This window comes from Sus scrofa, chromosome 10 (genome assembly GCF_054392235.1).
Source record: "Sus scrofa isolate SSC_HxYL_T2T_F1_AM1 chromosome 10, Sscrofa_HxYL_maternal_Yorkshire_Landrace_v2.0, whole genome shotgun sequence".
Taxonomy (NCBI): domain Eukaryota; kingdom Metazoa; phylum Chordata; class Mammalia; order Artiodactyla; family Suidae; genus Sus; species Sus scrofa.
Genome location: NC_139392.1, coordinates 61511560 through 61528383, shown reverse-complemented (window position 1 = coordinate 61528383; position 16824 = coordinate 61511560). Strand labels below are relative to the sequence as shown.

The following is a 16824-nucleotide window of genomic DNA, read 5'->3' as shown; positions in this document are numbered from 1 at the left end:
AAAAATAAAAATAAATTAAAAGACCCATACTGGTAGATAGTAACACATAATAGTCAATAATACAGTTTAGGATGAAGAAATATGTGGTCATAATTTTACTATAACTGGTCTAAATCTTCAAAAATGATAGAAATTTTCTTGTGTTGACAACAGGTAATAAAAATGAAAACAAAGATATTAAACTTGCCATTGTAAAAAAGTCATACTTCAAGCATATCTATTCAGTCTCCTATTTCTTAATCTTTTTGCTTCATCTCCTTGAGGTTCTGATTCCATTACAAGAAAATTCAAAACCTATTCAGTTTCATTCTGACACCAAGAAATAGGGACCATTAAGGAGGGCTTCTTAAAAGTACCAAGGATCTGACCTTTGGTTATATAAAAAAAGAGTTTCACTTTCATCTCAAGGGCTCCAAGCTTTTGACAGAAATTTCCTCTACCTGTCACTTATTTCTCTAGCCTAAGTAAATTAAGTTACTGCCATGACTGCTGAGGACTGTCAGCTCTTCTTCTTTATAAGCATATATCAGATCAAGATTTCTTAAAACTGGTTTTGTTTGACCTTCTAGACAGACAACATATTTGAAGAAGTCCTTGTGAAGACGGGCACAGTGCTCTCCTCACTGGTGAGTTCATCTCAAACACTGACATTGGCTCTCCCACTCTATGGAAAAATATGTTTTACTCACCATCTTTTTAGTTTTATGAAACACTTTAAAGAGTGTGAAGAAAGGTAAACTTACATATCATCATCATGTCAAAATATTATTACTCTCCTTTATTCGACTATGTATAATGAACAGGGAAGTTTTCACTGAGCACTGAAAAAAATTTTTTTCTGAAAATAAAACAAGTTCTTAGGAAAGCGAAATCAAGTAAAATATAAGAAAAATATTTTTTTTCCATTTATCTCTTTTTCAACCACATGGACACGTGCACATACAAGTGAGTTGTATATATACGCAACTCATATATATCTTAACATTAATGTATATGTAACAAAATACATAACACATGTGTACTTCTGGTAATGGAATCCATAAGTATATATACACACTATCAACTTTTTGTTGAAGGTATTTAGAAGTATACTACAGAAAGAACAACATATCTATTGCCTGTTCGAGAGTAGTCGGTTACGATGCAAAGTATAGAAAGGAAAATGGGAGGGGTAGAAGGCTAGCATGTGTCTGAGCTGACAAGGGGCCACCAAGGATGGAAGAGGTAATTAAAAGCATAATCTGGGACACAAAAGATGTGTTTCCTGCCTTCATAATTCTGCTACCGGCTAAGATGATTATGCAGACCTGATAACTACATCAAAATGTATTCGTTCATTTTCAAATTTGTATTTAATGTATTTGAGGTTCTAATGCATTATCAACTAGTGATTTTATTATCTTAATGATACTCATCTTTTTTATCACTTCCCTATTGCTAAATAGCATAAAATGACTATTTGTGACAAAAAAAAAAAAAAAATCACAGGAAATCCAAGAATGGAAGGAGACAGTGCCCTTTCAACATAACCACTCACCTGCAGTTTCTATTCTAATATTTTCTCTTGAGAGTCTGACCTTTGTCCTTCCACGTCAGGGGTGAAGGCATTAAAGAGGAAACCATATACAGGACTTTGCAAAACTGTCTCTATACCTCTGGTCACCAAAGAAATTCTCCAATTATTAAGTCATCCTTATCTCTGGAAGATGCAGTCAGTCACTCATTCAATGAACACCTACTTAATAGTGTGTAAAACATTATTGTAGACAGTCTTGGGAATAAAAATATGAGCTTTAGGCCCTTACCTTGGAGATAAGGTGTGTTAAATGTTTTTCTCAGTCTCTGTATGCTTAGATGTGTGACTGGGCATTTCCCAATTTGTCAAGTGATATCAAATAACTTTAAAATATGTATTTTTTTATTAATTGTAGTCTCACCTTTGTGAATTTATCCTGAGGAAAGAATCAGGCATATGTTCATAGATTTAACTACAAGATACTCATTAAGCCATCATAAATATCCCAATGGACTAGCAATATATAATTGCTCAATAACAGCTAACATTTTGTTCATTTGCCAGAAAATGTAGGGTTTTTTGGTCTTTAGAGGCATGTAACAAGCTAGGTACCTTGCCCAAGATCACACAGCTAATATGTACAAAGGCAGAATTGAGCTCCAGAACCCCTGTGGTCAGTAAGTGAGAGAAATGTTATATTGTCTTTGCACTATAGCCACTTGAATGGGTGTGCACTGGTATCTCATTTTGGTTTTAATTTTCAGTACCTTAATAATAACATTTTAACTTATACAGTTTTCCACATCAGAAGGTAAGCTTTTTGATAACAGGGACCATAATTGTACTATTCTAGGAGGGTGGTTGTCCTGAGAAGGCACTAAATAATCAGTGATTAAATGGCATCATATAATGTGTAGGAATTAAAGTCATTTATATGATAGAAAATTCCCTTACTATTACGTTATATTCAGTGAATTAGAAGTGGATCATAAAATATGTACAGGCTGATTATGTAATTTATGAAACATATATCTAAATTAAAATGTTAATAATTATCCATGGATGATGTACTTATTTGTCAGTTTGTCCTAGCTTTATGGCAGTTATATGTAATTTATAAAGTAATGGGTTTAAAACCAATTTCTAACATTAACTCAGTATAAAGATAGGCATTAGACCATCCAGCCTGTATGTCAGCATTTTTTGATAGGGAGCTCATCATCTGCTATGTATATGCATCACAAATTTTGTTGAAATTCTTTACAAGGTATTAAAGCTTGACTCCTTGTAAATCTGCCTATATCGACCTTCTAATAACACAAGATTCTGCATTTATATAAGACTATTTTCTGATGTGTCTTTTTCTTCCAGTCCACCATCACCTGATTCTTTAGCTAGGTTTCATCTGATATGATTCCTAAATAGCTCACCATCCCAAGTTGCTACCTCAAAACTCTTATTATACAAGAATTTTGGCATATAATGGAGTTCCTACTGTGGCACAGTGGGTTATGTATCCAACTGCAGCATCTCCAGTCACTGTGGAGGTAAGGGTTTGATCTCCAGCTCAATGCAGTGAGGTTAAAGGATCAAGGCATTAGCACAGCTGTGGCATAGGTCACAGCTACGGCTCAGATTCAATCTCTGGCCCAGGAAATTCCATATGCCACAGGTGTGGCCATAAAAATAAATACATAAATAAAGACATAATTACTATTTTAAGAAAACAATGCTCAGAAAGCATATTCAGATTAATAACAATAAGTACCATTTTGGAAATGTACTACACGCCAAACACTGCCAAGTGTTTTAGTTACAGATGTGATATATTTTACAACAATTGCTTATGTCTATCGTTATTCCCATTTTACAAATGAAAACAATGAGGTATAGGGAAGCAAGATTATTAGATCACAGGAGATCTAATAATCCATAAGCAAAAGCTCACAGTGGGGCAGGTATATCATATGTAGGTTGCAAGTACAGCTAGCATCTGATACCTGGCCCAGGAATTTCATATGTGGCTTGGTAGCCAAAAAAGAAACAATAAAAGAAAAAAATTAAGTGAAAGCAATTGAATTTTTATTCATGTATCTCTGATTGCAAAGCTTCTGTTGTCCTCTTGACCTGAACACTGGGCTTGTGTTCAACTCTTTGGAATCTTTATGATTTCAAGACAGAGACCTCAGCTGGGCTAAGGTCAGACAGCCTCTTCATGTATCATGATTTCTTGTTGGAAAATAAGATTCCCATTCTCAGCCCTGTTTCCAAAATCTTCAAAGTTAAAATATGTTAGTGAAGAAAGAGATTTTAGAGTGAGTTTGTTCATGGCAGAACTCTGACAAATTAGCTTATTCCTCAATCTGGTTACTCCAGCATCTCTAATATTTAAGAAGAATTGGTTCCTGCAGAAGCCAATAACAGAGGATTTTTGTTATAGAGTTTTCCCTCACTCCAGCTACACATTTGCTTATCTCAAAGATGTCCAATTCATAAGCTCACATGCTTGGCTTGATCATCCTAAAATTAGCCTGGCTGCCCCTTTCCCATGGGGGGATATTATGGCTTCCTTTCCAAGAAAGGCAATATGTCTTCCTGCCTCTAGACAACTGTAAATATAACTTGGAAATATCAGAGTCAAGCCCCTTCTGCTTCTTGTTATACTAAGAGCCCTCTTCTATCTGAGGGCTATGCAGTAGGATCCCACATAGCAGGATCCTTCAAGGTTTTGAATTCCTAAGGGCTCAGGGGTCTGTAACCCCAGACTGGCCTCCCCACTGTCTTGGGTTGCAACTTCACTCTGATCTCTGGGCTGCCATTACTTTGAGTATGTAAATGCGAGCAGCAAGCATAAAGCAGACAAACTTCCAAGTGACTAATCTCTAGGCAAAGAAGCCCTCGCAGATTTCCTGCAAGAGGTAAATAAGGGAGAAGTTTGTGTTTTTATTTTTCTTTCAAGAGAGATCCAAGATTGTCTCAGAGGAAAGTCCACATGGAAAGAAAAGAGATTATCTAGTCCTCTTGCTTCCATCATCACTAACTGTTTCTTAAAACACTTGAAGAGTCAGAGTTGGGATGAACATATAAGATTAAGGAATTGCATGTATTTTCATGTGGGACATGGTATAAGCTATTCAAAAAAGATCACTCTCCACTCAATGACACAGTTGAACTTTCCAGGAAGCCTGCCTTAATTCTGAGACTCTAACAAGTATTTAGACCAACTATTCTCAGAAATAATTGCCTTGAGCAGTTATACATGCCTATAAGCTACAAATTTCATGATTTTCCTGCTTATGAAAATCTATAAGGAAACCAGTACCTCTATTTTTCCAGGAAAGTACCTGACCTGGGACAGGCAATCTTATCAGTGGCAAGAGCCACAGTCTGGGCTGAAATCAGATTTCTAGATGGGCTTCGGTTTCCCACTTAGGAGGAATTTACAAATTGTCCAGTAAGAGTGGGCATCTCCTCTGCAGCTGGCTTAGCTCTCAGGCTTCTTTTTGCTTCTCTACAACTTTCTCTTCTAGGCTTTAGTGCTGTTCATTCACTACCATTTAATTTCCTATGCAAGTATCATCTGAGGAGAGAGAAAACACTTCTTTTACTTTCATTTTATCATTCCCAGAAATGCCATTGGACAGAAGTGCTCTTCATTTTTTTTTAGACCAAGATGTGATGAGAGAGGTCAGTCCTGGTCTGCTCTGCACACCAGACTGGTACTTCCATCTAGAGGCTGTGACCAAAATTGAAACAGACTCAAAGATTTCAAAACCAAACATATGGTGGGGAAATGTTGGGGAGCAGAGGAATAAATTAGGAGGTTGGGATTCTACACACTACTACATATATATGTAACAAGAACCCACTGTATAGGACAGGGATGTCTACTCAGTATAGTGTCATAATCTATATGGGGAAAAAGAATCTGAAAAGGAATGGATATATGTATATGTTTAACTGATTCACTTTGCTGTATACCTGAAACTAACACAATGTTGTAAGTCAATCACATCTAATAAAATTTTAGAAAATAAAAGCGGTTGTGACCATCTTCTTCTGTTTCAGTCTGTGTCACAGTTCAGCCCTGCCCTAAGAAAGAAGCCTTCTCTCCTACAGAACCACTGCCTCCCAAACTCTTCTTTCTGTCCTCTCAACCCTTTTTCTTCTCTGACTGTTATTCAACTTAGCAACTTTGCACTATTCTTGCTCTTCCTTTAGAAAGACAGTCATTCTGGGCATGTGTACATGAACATCACTGTTCTAATTTCTTTTTAAATTAAGACTTCTTCCCTATTATTCCCTTATGCATCTGATGTCTCTGGAGTAAAGAGAGTAGAAATCACTGTCTCCCAGGTGACCCAGGACCCAGAGAGCAAATGGGGAAAAGCCTCGATTGATACATACCTAAACATACCTAAGAGATATTCTTAGCTTAAATTTCAAAGTAATTAATCTTTTGCTTCTAGTACTATGATTGCAAAGGTGAGTGAAATCATATTATACACTATGTATCACACAGCCTGAGCAGCAAGTCTTCCTGTTTGATTTTACTCAAGTTTGACCATGTGTTACCTTTTTTTTTTTCAGTATAAAATTATCTAGTACTTAACCTAACCAGCAAGTAGAGCTTCTGCCCCAAACCCCAGAGCTATTCAATGGATAAGAAATGATCCTGCTGAAAGACTGTTTTGAGATTGAAGGGGGTGCCACACTTAATTTCTGAGTAACAGTTTTACCCTGTGTTTACCCCAGCATCTTTTCTGACACCCAGATTAATCTGAAGAATCTACCTATCCAGCAGAGTCCCATTTGTAAACCACAGCCATTAGCCCCTTGTCAAACATTTTGGTATCCTCTTACCAATGTCTCATTTAAAAAAATTTTTTTCCATTTACCAGCACTCCTGCACTCATGGTACTAATACAAAATAGAAAGCAATATGATCTAGGGAGTTCCTATCATGGCTCAGTGGGTAACGAACCTGACTAGTATCCATGAGGACGCAGGTTCAATCCCTGGCCTTGCTCAGTGGGTTAAGGATTCAGCATTGCCGTGAACTGTGATGTAGGTCAAAGACGTGGCTTGGATCCCACGTTGCTGTGGCTGTGGCATAGGCTGTCAGCTATCGCTCTGACTGGACCCCTAGCCTGGTAACCTCCACACGGGTGCAGCCCTAAAAAGACACAAAAAGAAAAAAAAAAAAAAGCAATACAATTCCGCTTCAAGATGACCTTGATATATTTTTGAAATGTTGCTTCCTTAGGTAAAACTATGTTATTCTTAGTAATTCACATGAAAACTACAATATCTCAGTAAACTAGAGAAAAGCAAGCTGAGACTTTTACTTGGCCACTCAAGACAGAGTAGCAATCTCTGTTGGAATTATACGGTTTGCTGAGCCCAGTTCAAAAGGATCCTCTTAATTTTCAAGCCATTACCTTTTCACACATGGAAAGCCACCTGCTGTCCTCCATCCTGTACTCCTCTCGGAATCTGAGATGGGGACGGTAACAGTGGCACCAGCCATCTGAAGCAAGTCTTCTTGCTCTTTTTAAACTTTGGAGCACAGAGCATCTGATGATGTGTTGTAGGGAGAGGGAGTTTCCACCTATGCCCTTTGCTCGATGTCGTCCTTTTCTATATGGGTCTCAGACTGGGGGCTCAAGATGTGCAGTGCACACTAGTAGGCAGGGAGCAAGAGATGGCCCCTCAGAACACCAAGATCCACTCTTTTTGTGTATTAAATCCTGCATCTAATTCATCTATATATGCTTTACCATTTGGTAAGGCATTTTGGATCTGCATGGAATACATGTGTAAGCAACGCTCCTTTTAGTGGATAGACAGAGGAAAGGTATAGGTGTTACAGGAGATGAAAAGAAGAATCATCTCTGCAACTACAAATTTTTTTGATCAGGCTACCTCCAGCAGGTATGGCATGGGAGTCATCTAGCAGTCAAGTTAGCTGAAAGGAAAAAAAAAAAAAAAAGGAGAACAGATGAAATGTTATACTTACACACACACACACTCACACACACACACACACAAATGGATCCTGAATATTTACAAACTATTAGGCACTGCGCTAGAGACTTGCACAAGCAGACGTCAGTTTGGATGAAAGCCTGGTATTGGTATGAAAGATAAATGTTTCTTTCTTTTACTCGCCTCTTTATTCTGAGACATCACAACTAGGAAACACCAGAGCACAGAGCCTTGTTGGCTAGACACTGCTCCAGACCGGGTTGGAAGTAGTCAGGTTCCTCATGAAAGGAGCCATTGCCTGTGGAACTCTTATATGTGCTGCATTCTGCATTCTCCTGCCAACTTTCAGCTCCCATCTGGCAGTTATTTTTGCCTTTGACAGTTAACCTGTCTTTTCCACTTCCAGTAAACACCTATGGCCCCCATAGCTTCATAAACTCCCTAAATCAGTGTGTCTTTCATTTCTAATTCTTCTTATTCTACCACCCCACCCCAGTAAAATCACTCCTCAAATAAGACATTTTTGTTCCCTTTGAGAAAATAGCCTCATAAGCTAAAACCATGATCTAAAATAATGTCTACTTTTTCTATGTATCTACCTATCTATAATTTATTTCCCATTATGTATAACTTCAGTTTTCATCATAATGTTCCCACTAATGAAAATTTCTATTGATATCCACATTTGCTTCAGTCTAGTATTTTAAAAGTTAAAGGGAAATTCTAGTCTCACTTCAGGCAATAGCTTTCTGAGCTGTATTTTCCTCTTCTTCAGGGTTAGATGATACCTTATTATACCCTTCAACTTCCAGGTCACCCCAGGTGAGAAAGAAAATAAATCAGCCTAAAAGCAGTAGTCATCACCCAGATAGACAGCAAACTCAAGGCATGATTACCTATGAAAATTTGTGGTGGAACTGAAGCTCCTACAGAGCAGTTATTTGGTTATTTGTAGGTTCTCTTTCCTCAGGCATAATCGCTCTCCTGTGGAAGGAAAAGGATAACCTCAGTCTTTCTCCACAAAGTAATTTGAGTCTGCTTTACTCCCTTCTTCCTCATAGAAAGCTTATCACAATCATCCCAACCTCTTTCCAAGAAAGGATACCCCAAAACTCACCTTCACCCCAGCAGGCAGCTTCCCTAATATCCCCAACTTTCAGATGCTTCTCCATTCAACAATGTTTCATTGCAACTGGCTTTTGAAGAAGAGTTACACTGATACTTTGGTGGTCTGTTTATGGTGTTCAGTTATTTGGCTGAACACAGTCCTCTAGTAAACCTCTAAGATATCGTGGGTGTACAGTTTTCAATATTCCTTTGCTTCAGATGGCTGTTGGGTTTGGAATACTGTCCTGGACTATAGAGTTTTCTTTGCCTCGTCAGTTACTCCTCAGAATTCACCTATCCCAGATCAAGTGTATAGGAACCAGCTGCCTTTTAACAATAATTTATTTTTCTCAAAGGAAGTACTTTCACCTACCTACTTTATATCACACCCTTAACTTACATCCATATTTGGACATGCATGAATATGTGCCTTTGAGAAAAATTCTCCTGATCAGAAGTAATTTAAAGCAGTATGTCCTGCATGTCATAACAGGGAACAACTCATCAATAACTAAGATAGCTTCCTCAGTTACCTAACTGAGATGAGTATCATAAGCTTTTCACAGATAATTATAATAAGCACTTACTGTACATTGCACACATATTATTATATAGAAAAATTAAAAGATTATTAAAGTCATATCATCTTCATAATTCTGTTGTATATTATTTCCCTGTATTCATCTTGAAAAGGAAATATGTATGTAGTTTTTAAGCAGCATATGTGAAATTTTAGAGCCTTCATTTCTTCATTATATCATGTTTTCATACATCAAAATATTCTAAATTCCAATTGATTTGAACGAAAATATTTTAATATAAAAAACACCATAACCTTTATGTTACATGTTATTTTCCCTTTCACTATATATATATCCCATGGCTCAATTTTTACAAGGTAGATCATGCAATGAATGTTTGAAGATGCTAGTAACCCTTAAAACATCCCACTACCCTCCAAAGACATACTATTTTTTTTCTAAAAGCAGCAGTTGTATAGGAATGACAATGCCCTTTGTGCAGGGCAGTGAGGAGAAAAGTTAATAAGGATCTCAAGGTTAGACTGATAAAAATTATTTCTCAAAATCTAAGGTTCAAAAATTCTCTAAACCATGGCAGGTGACTATTTCACCACAATCTTCCTTGAATTGCCCACATGCCAATTCTCCATATCCCTTTATTTTACAAAATCAACAATTCTCAAACTCATTTCTAAATGAGAGTTTGGAAATACAATCCCCTCTTCTCTTCATATCCTACCTTTGATCTAAGAAGAAAGCAAAACTTGAAAAACATCTTTTTCAAAAATAAAAGCTGGAGTTCCCGACGTGGCGCAGTGGTTAACGAATCCGACTAGGAACCGTGAGGTTGCGGGTTCGGTCCCTGCCCGTGCTCAGTGGGTTAACGATCCGGCGTTGCCGTGAGCTGTGGTGTAGGTTGCAGATGCAGCTCGGATCCCGCGTTGCTGTGGCTCTGGTGTAGTCTGGCAGCTACAGCTCCAATTCGACCCCTAGCCTGGGAACCTCCATATGCCGCAGGAGCAGCCCAAGAAATAGCAAAAAGAAAAAAAAAAAAAAAGACAAAAAATAAATAAATAAATAAAATAAAAAAGTAAAAAAATAAATAAAAGCTATCTTCCCCTATGGAAATCACCAGACAAGATTGTACTTTATTTCATAAAACATGAAATATTTGAAAATAAACACATTTCTAAAAGCAAATATGTACTAGTCTTCAGTATACATATACATACTGAAAAATATTATACATATTGTATACATATTTATATCTGCATTTTTACACATATGTATATACATATATATTTCCTATATATTCCATGTTTACAGTACATGAAAATTGAAACACATGCAGACAATGTCTAACATAATGTTACAGAAAGTCAACTTTTTGCTATCTTACAATGAGGGACTCTCTGATCTCTAGAGTAGAGAGGACTAGTCAGAGTAAGCTTGGCTCAAGAGCAAAGCTACTCCATCATAAGACTTAGTTAATATTTCTTTTGTTTTTTGGCTGCCCCGAAGCATATGGAGTTCCTGGGCCAGGGATCAGATTGGAGCTGCAAGTGACCAACACCACAGCTGAGGCAATGCTGGATACTTTAACCCACTATGCCTGGCCAGGGATCAAATGTGCATCAGAGATGTCGTGGTTCCTGTTGCGCCACAGTGGGAACTCCTAAGTTTAATAAAGCTACTTATTTTTCACATTTATCTCTTGCTGCAATCTCTCCTCAAATTTTAAATCTCTCAGACAACTATGTTTGCATATTAGGGACCACAATCATTAAGAAAACACTGAATGAAGCTTTCAAAAGCAATATTTCACGTAAACTTTGTGAGTCACGTACACATAGGCAGTGCTGCTTTGGTTTCTTAGAAATTAACAGAAATAGAAAATTTAGGAAAAATAGGAAAAAAAATAGAAAGAGGAGGAAACAGACTTTTACATTTCCCAATTCAAAACAAACTGATGTGAAGTAGTGACACCATGAAAACTAATGGACTAAGTTATTTCCAACTCCTTGGAAAACATTATAATTTAGACTTCATAATCAGCAACAATTGATGGGTCAGACTTGTACTGATGTCATTATCACAAAATTCAAATTGAGTATGTTGTAGTCACCTCACAGAGGCAGGACGGATCTAAAAACTGGTTTAGATATTGAGGTTGATGACACCATGCATGCACAAATAGGTTATGAAAATACTTTTCTCCCACAAAGTTCTAAATATGTTTTGAGAGAGAGGAAGGGGTGACTGGCTTGGGGTATTATGGTGATTGGGGACACAGGGATTGGTCAAAGAAGAAGTTGGGAGTTCTGAACTTCTCACTAGTGTCATGGGGTGGGGCCACTCAGTCTTATCAGATTGTGCAGTCAGAATAGGAAAGAGGAGGAGTGGGGCTTGAAACCTGTCAGCAGTCAAACATCAAAAATGAAAATTTCTTTCATAAAAGTGATAAGAAAAGTAATGGAGTTCTCACTGTCACACTGGGAGTTAAGAATCTGTCTGCAGCAGCTCAAGTCACTGCACAGGGGCAGGTTCAGTCCCTGGCCTGGCATAGTGGGTTAAAGGACCCAGCATGGCAGAAGCTGTGGTATAGGTCACGGCTGCAGCTCAGATTCAATACCTGGCCCAGGAACTTTCATATACTGCAGGAGCAGCCGTAAAATTACCAGAAACAAACAAAAAACAAGTGATAAGAAAAATACTAAGGGGACTTCTGGAATGGAAGAAACCATAGAAATTTAGGAACAAATAAAGTAAATTAGTTTGGGTTCAATGTGTGATTGATTACATCTTGCCTCTTAAATGTTTCATAACTTTCTGTTTTATATATTTAAGGCATGGATGTAAAGGTGATTAAACTGCTCTGGCTCCTCTATTAACTGTCAAGGCTCATTAACTCACCTGGCTGGTTGGAGAATCATCCTTTTACTCACTTATCACTCTCTGATCAATGAGAATAAAATATGCAGAGACAAACATTCAGCCGAAATGTATGCAATACTAAAACAAATTAGTTCTGCTTAAAAGGGGCTCTCCTCATTCCAGATAAAAATTTTGTAATGATTAGAGATCATACTAATCAATGAATTAACCAAACCTAGTAAAGTAAAAGTGCTGGGGGGAATCGATTAGAATTTGAAAAGGGAAAAAACTTAGATTCTTACCTCATAGTAACACTGAGTGATTTCAGATTTAACATGACTCTAATAAAATGTTTAAAGCTCAAAAGCAGAGAATATTCAACCAACATCTACAGAAAAATGATTCTTCAGCTTAGAAATCAGCACCCTGGAAGATGGATCAATTTCATTACAGGAAAACAGTTTTTGTGCTGCTGTACCACTGGTCATAACAATGATAAGAGTAGTAACCCCTCTGTCAGAAGGCAGTCACAATTAAAAGAAAATAGCAAATTTGAAAAATGTGTACAATTAGCATTGGATATAGAGAGCTTAAACATTATAACAAGAAGAGTCCAATAGCTAATGGGACAAAGAAACATTATAAATAGACAGAAAGGAAGAAACACAAATAGGAGACATGACGATCTTAATACGAAATAGAAATGAACAAAGAGACAGAAAAACACTGAGATAGCAGTTTTGAACTAAAATAATTAGAGAATAATTATACAACACTCTATCCAGAACAGTGTAAGGCTAGATGGACACTCTCATGTGTTGCTATTAGAAGTCTGATCAGGCATATTTGGATGAGCGATTTATCAAACTATATCCAAAGCCTCAAGATATACATTCATTTAGTCTCAGTAACACAATTTCTGGTGCTATCTTAGGGTTAAATAGAACTCAAATCCAGAATAAAATAACTGTACAGGTAAATATTCAAGTAATTTATTATAGTATTTTTCTTCCTGAAGAAATGCATGACATCCAATATTGGACAGTAAAAAGAAACATTTTTTTAAAAAAAATCTATTGTGAGTACATCGTATGCAATATAAGGCATAGATTGAAATAGCACTTATAAAATCAGGTAATAAATGAAAATTCTTACCATACATTTTGACATGAAGCAAAGTAAACATTTGAGCATTAAAGATAATCACTAGAAGGTAAGCTCCACAAAGGATGGAAAATTTTGTTGTTACTGTCTCTAGCTTACTGCTATATCCTACTATATAAAACAGAACCTGGAGACCAAGCTGGCATTCAACAATTACATAATTAATTACAAAGATGTTTGTGTTGCTTTAGCATACAAAAAAAAGGCCAAAATATTAACTATAATTTTTAATATGTGATGAGATTATGGACATTTTCGTTCACCATAATCACATTTTGAGAATTTTAAAATTGACTTGCAAATGTAAAACCACTTTTGAAAATACTGTTTTATTATAAAATCAATATGATCATATTTTGTTATAAAAATAACTAAAATGTTCACCACATAATTTCAATTATTGTTATCACTTCAAGGCATTCATGGACATATATCATCTAGTATTAAATACAAATCATGCCACTTTTATCTTTTAAAATATTTGTAATTCTTTAGATAGCACCTGTCCTGTGTCCATATTATATTCATAACCATCAATGTTAATGGATGTTGATTATTTCTTTGAATGCATTGTTATTGCTTAAACTAACTTTCACTATTGAGTATGACATTAAGTTTATGTTTCGCTTTGACTGAGCCATGGGGTGCCCAGGTATTTGGTCAAATATTATACTGGGTGTTTATATGTGGGTGTTTTTCAATGAAATTAACATGTAAATTGGTAAACTGAGGAATGCACATCACCCTCCCTGATGAAGGTGAGCCTCATACAGCTAGTTAAAAGTCTGATAGGACAGAAAGGCTGGACTTCTCCACAGTAAGAGAATCCATAGCCTAACTTCTTTAGAATGGGGACACTGGTTCTTCCGGTGTCTCAAAACTGCTGGCCCTTGGACCAGAACTACACACTCAGTTCTCCAAGTTCTCAGGCTTGGACCTCCAAAACACTCACTCACTCACACACACTCACACATAACACCAAGATCTATACCCAAAAAAAAACATCATTCATGGTGATAGAGAAGTTAAGATATTTTTCAGCTAAGTTTATAAAAGGAGATGTTATTGCTATCATGCCCAGCCTAAAGGAAAGGCAAAAAGAAATCCTTTAAACAGAGAGGAAACAATAAAATAAGTAATCTTAGAATATCAGGAAAGAAACCACTTGGTAAACATAATATGAATAAATAGGATTGGCATGCCTCTTCCTCTTGAGATTTTAAAATTGTGTTTGAAGAGTGAAGCACAAAATATAATGTCATCTGTTGTTATTTTAAATATATAAAGAAAAAGAAAATGTAATACAATTATATTTTAAATTAGGGGGGCAAAGGAACGTAAAGGGAAGTAAGATTTCTACTCTTTATTTAAACTCATTAAGTGACAACCCTACTAGACTGTGATGAGCTATATATATTTAATACCTAAAAAAACCCAATAAAAATGCTATACATAGCGATATGCTTAGAAAGACAATAGATAGAACCTTAATGTGTTGAAGAAACCTATAAGAAAGCAGAAAGAAGAAAAAACTGGGAAGTGGAAAACAGAAAAAAAAAAAGTAAAATGGCATACTTAGGTCCTAAAATATCAATAATTATGCGAAATATAAATTTCCTAGATATATCCCCCAAAATAGAGATTAGTGAAGTGGATTAAAAATATGACTCATTTATATGCTACCTATAATAAAACTCACTTCAAATAACACTATAAGCAGGTTGAAAATAAAAAATAGAAAATATATACCATGCAAACATTAATCAAAAAAGCAAAAGTATCTCTATGATTATAAAATAAATATGATTTAAAACCAAAAAATATTACCAAAGACATAAAGGGGCATTATGTAATGATTCAAAAGGGACAATGCAATGATAAGACATAGACTCCTAAATGTGAAAATACCAAACAATACCATGACAAACTGTGAAACAGAACTAAAAGAACCAAAAAGAGATATAGGCAAATTCAAAATTGAAGTTGGAGAATTCAACACACTTCTCTTAACAGTTGATGTAACAGCTACAGAGCATAGCTGCAAGGATATTGAAAAAAAAAGCACTATCAAGCGACAAGTGACATTTAAGGAATACTTCACACAACAATAGGGGCATGGTACACACCAAGTTATACCATATGATGGGACATAAAACATACCTCAGCCAATTTAAAATAATTGAAAGTATATAGAGTATGTTCTTTTACCACAATGAAATCAAACTGAAATCATTGAAAGAAAACAGCATAATCTCCAAAACACCTGGAAACTAAAAAACACACTTCTAAATAACCCAAGTGTCAAAGAAGAAATCTTAGGAAAATAAAAATTTTATTGAACTAAATGAAAATGAATATAAAGCGTATCAAAATTTGTAAGGCATAACTTGGTAGTGCTGAGAATGACATATTTATGTAATTACATATCTTACAAAAGAGGAAACAAATAAAATCAAATCCTGAGTCCCATGTCGGTAATCAAGAAGAAGAGTAAAAGAAACCTGAGGCAAAAAAAAAAAAAAAAAGTATTAATCATTAAGAACAGAAATCAATAAAATTGAAAATAATAGTAATAAAGAAAAATCAATAAAAAGACATGGTGCTATTATTTTACTTCTATTTTAAATATGGAGTTCCCGTAGTGGGTCAGTGGAAATGAATCTGACTAGTAACCATGAGGACACAGGTTCAATTCCTGGCCTTGCTCAGTGGGTTAAGGATCTGGAATAACCAAGGAGCTGTGGTGGTGTTTGCACATACAACTCAGATCTGGCGTCACTGTGGCGGTGGCGTAGGCCAGTGGCTATAGCTCTGATTTGACCCCTAGGCTAGGAAACTCCATATGCCGTGGGTATGTCCCTAAAATAAATAAATAAATAAATAAATTTTCTTGCAGTAGAGTTGACTTAGAAAGTTGTGCTTGTTTCAGATGTACAGAAAAGTAAATCAGTTATACATATACCCATTCCTTTTCAGATTCTTTTCCCATATAGGTTATTACACAGTATTAAGTTGATCACCCTCCACTATATAGTAGGTTACATATATGGTATCTGTAAATATTTAATAAGTAATATGTAATATTGTACATGTTGAAAAATTTTGTCTACTTAATGTTAATTTGTGTTTAGTTATACATAATTTCTTACATTGAAAATATTTCAAAAACTATTCCCTGTTTTTATGTAGCTCCATTTTCTTGGTTTTCTGGGAGAAAGAAGGGAGGAAGCAAGGAAGGAAGAAAGGAAAGAAAAAAAGAAAGAAAGAGAATGTGCCAATACCTATTACATAGCTATATTTGTCATTTAAATTTTTCTTTTGCTCAATTAATATCATTTAATACTATTCCATTTATCATTCTGTAAAAGTAGGCACAGAAATAAAATATTATTCAGAATGGCCATCATTAATAAGTCCACAAATAAATGCTGGAGGAGGTGTGGAGAAAATGGAACCCTTCTGCACTGTTGGTGGGAATGTAAGCTGGTACAACCACTATGGAGAAAAGTATGGAGGTACCTTAGAAATATATACATAGAACTACCATAGGACTCAGCAATCCCACTTTGGGCATCTATCCAGACAAAACTTTCCTTAAAAAAGACACATGCACCTGCATGTTCACTGCAGCACTATTCACAATAGCCAGGACAT

At 35.9% G+C, this 16824-nt stretch overlaps 1 protein-coding gene across 5 annotated transcripts in view; it reads right to left on the bottom strand.

Annotated features, from left to right (window-relative positions):
- LOC110255677 (uncharacterized) overlaps positions 1–16824 on the bottom strand; it is a 1749062-nt gene that overhangs the window by 1521202 nt on the left and 211036 nt on the right. For 3 of the 5 annotated variants that reach the window (XR_014817781.1, XM_084979938.1, XM_084979941.1), the window contains exons 2-3: positions 8401–8488; positions 6958–7484 (exon numbers count right to left, since the gene is read on the bottom strand). Coding sequence is in view for 2 of the 5 variants with exons in the window: in XM_084979938.1 (XP_084836064.1) it covers positions 6958–7046 (89 nt within the window). In the remaining 3 variants the exon portion in view is untranslated. Of the gene's footprint in view, positions 1–6957; positions 7485–8400; positions 8489–8621; positions 8846–16824 lie in introns of those variants that run through there. The other 2 variants (XM_084979939.1, XM_084979940.1) reach the window with 1 other exon arrangement.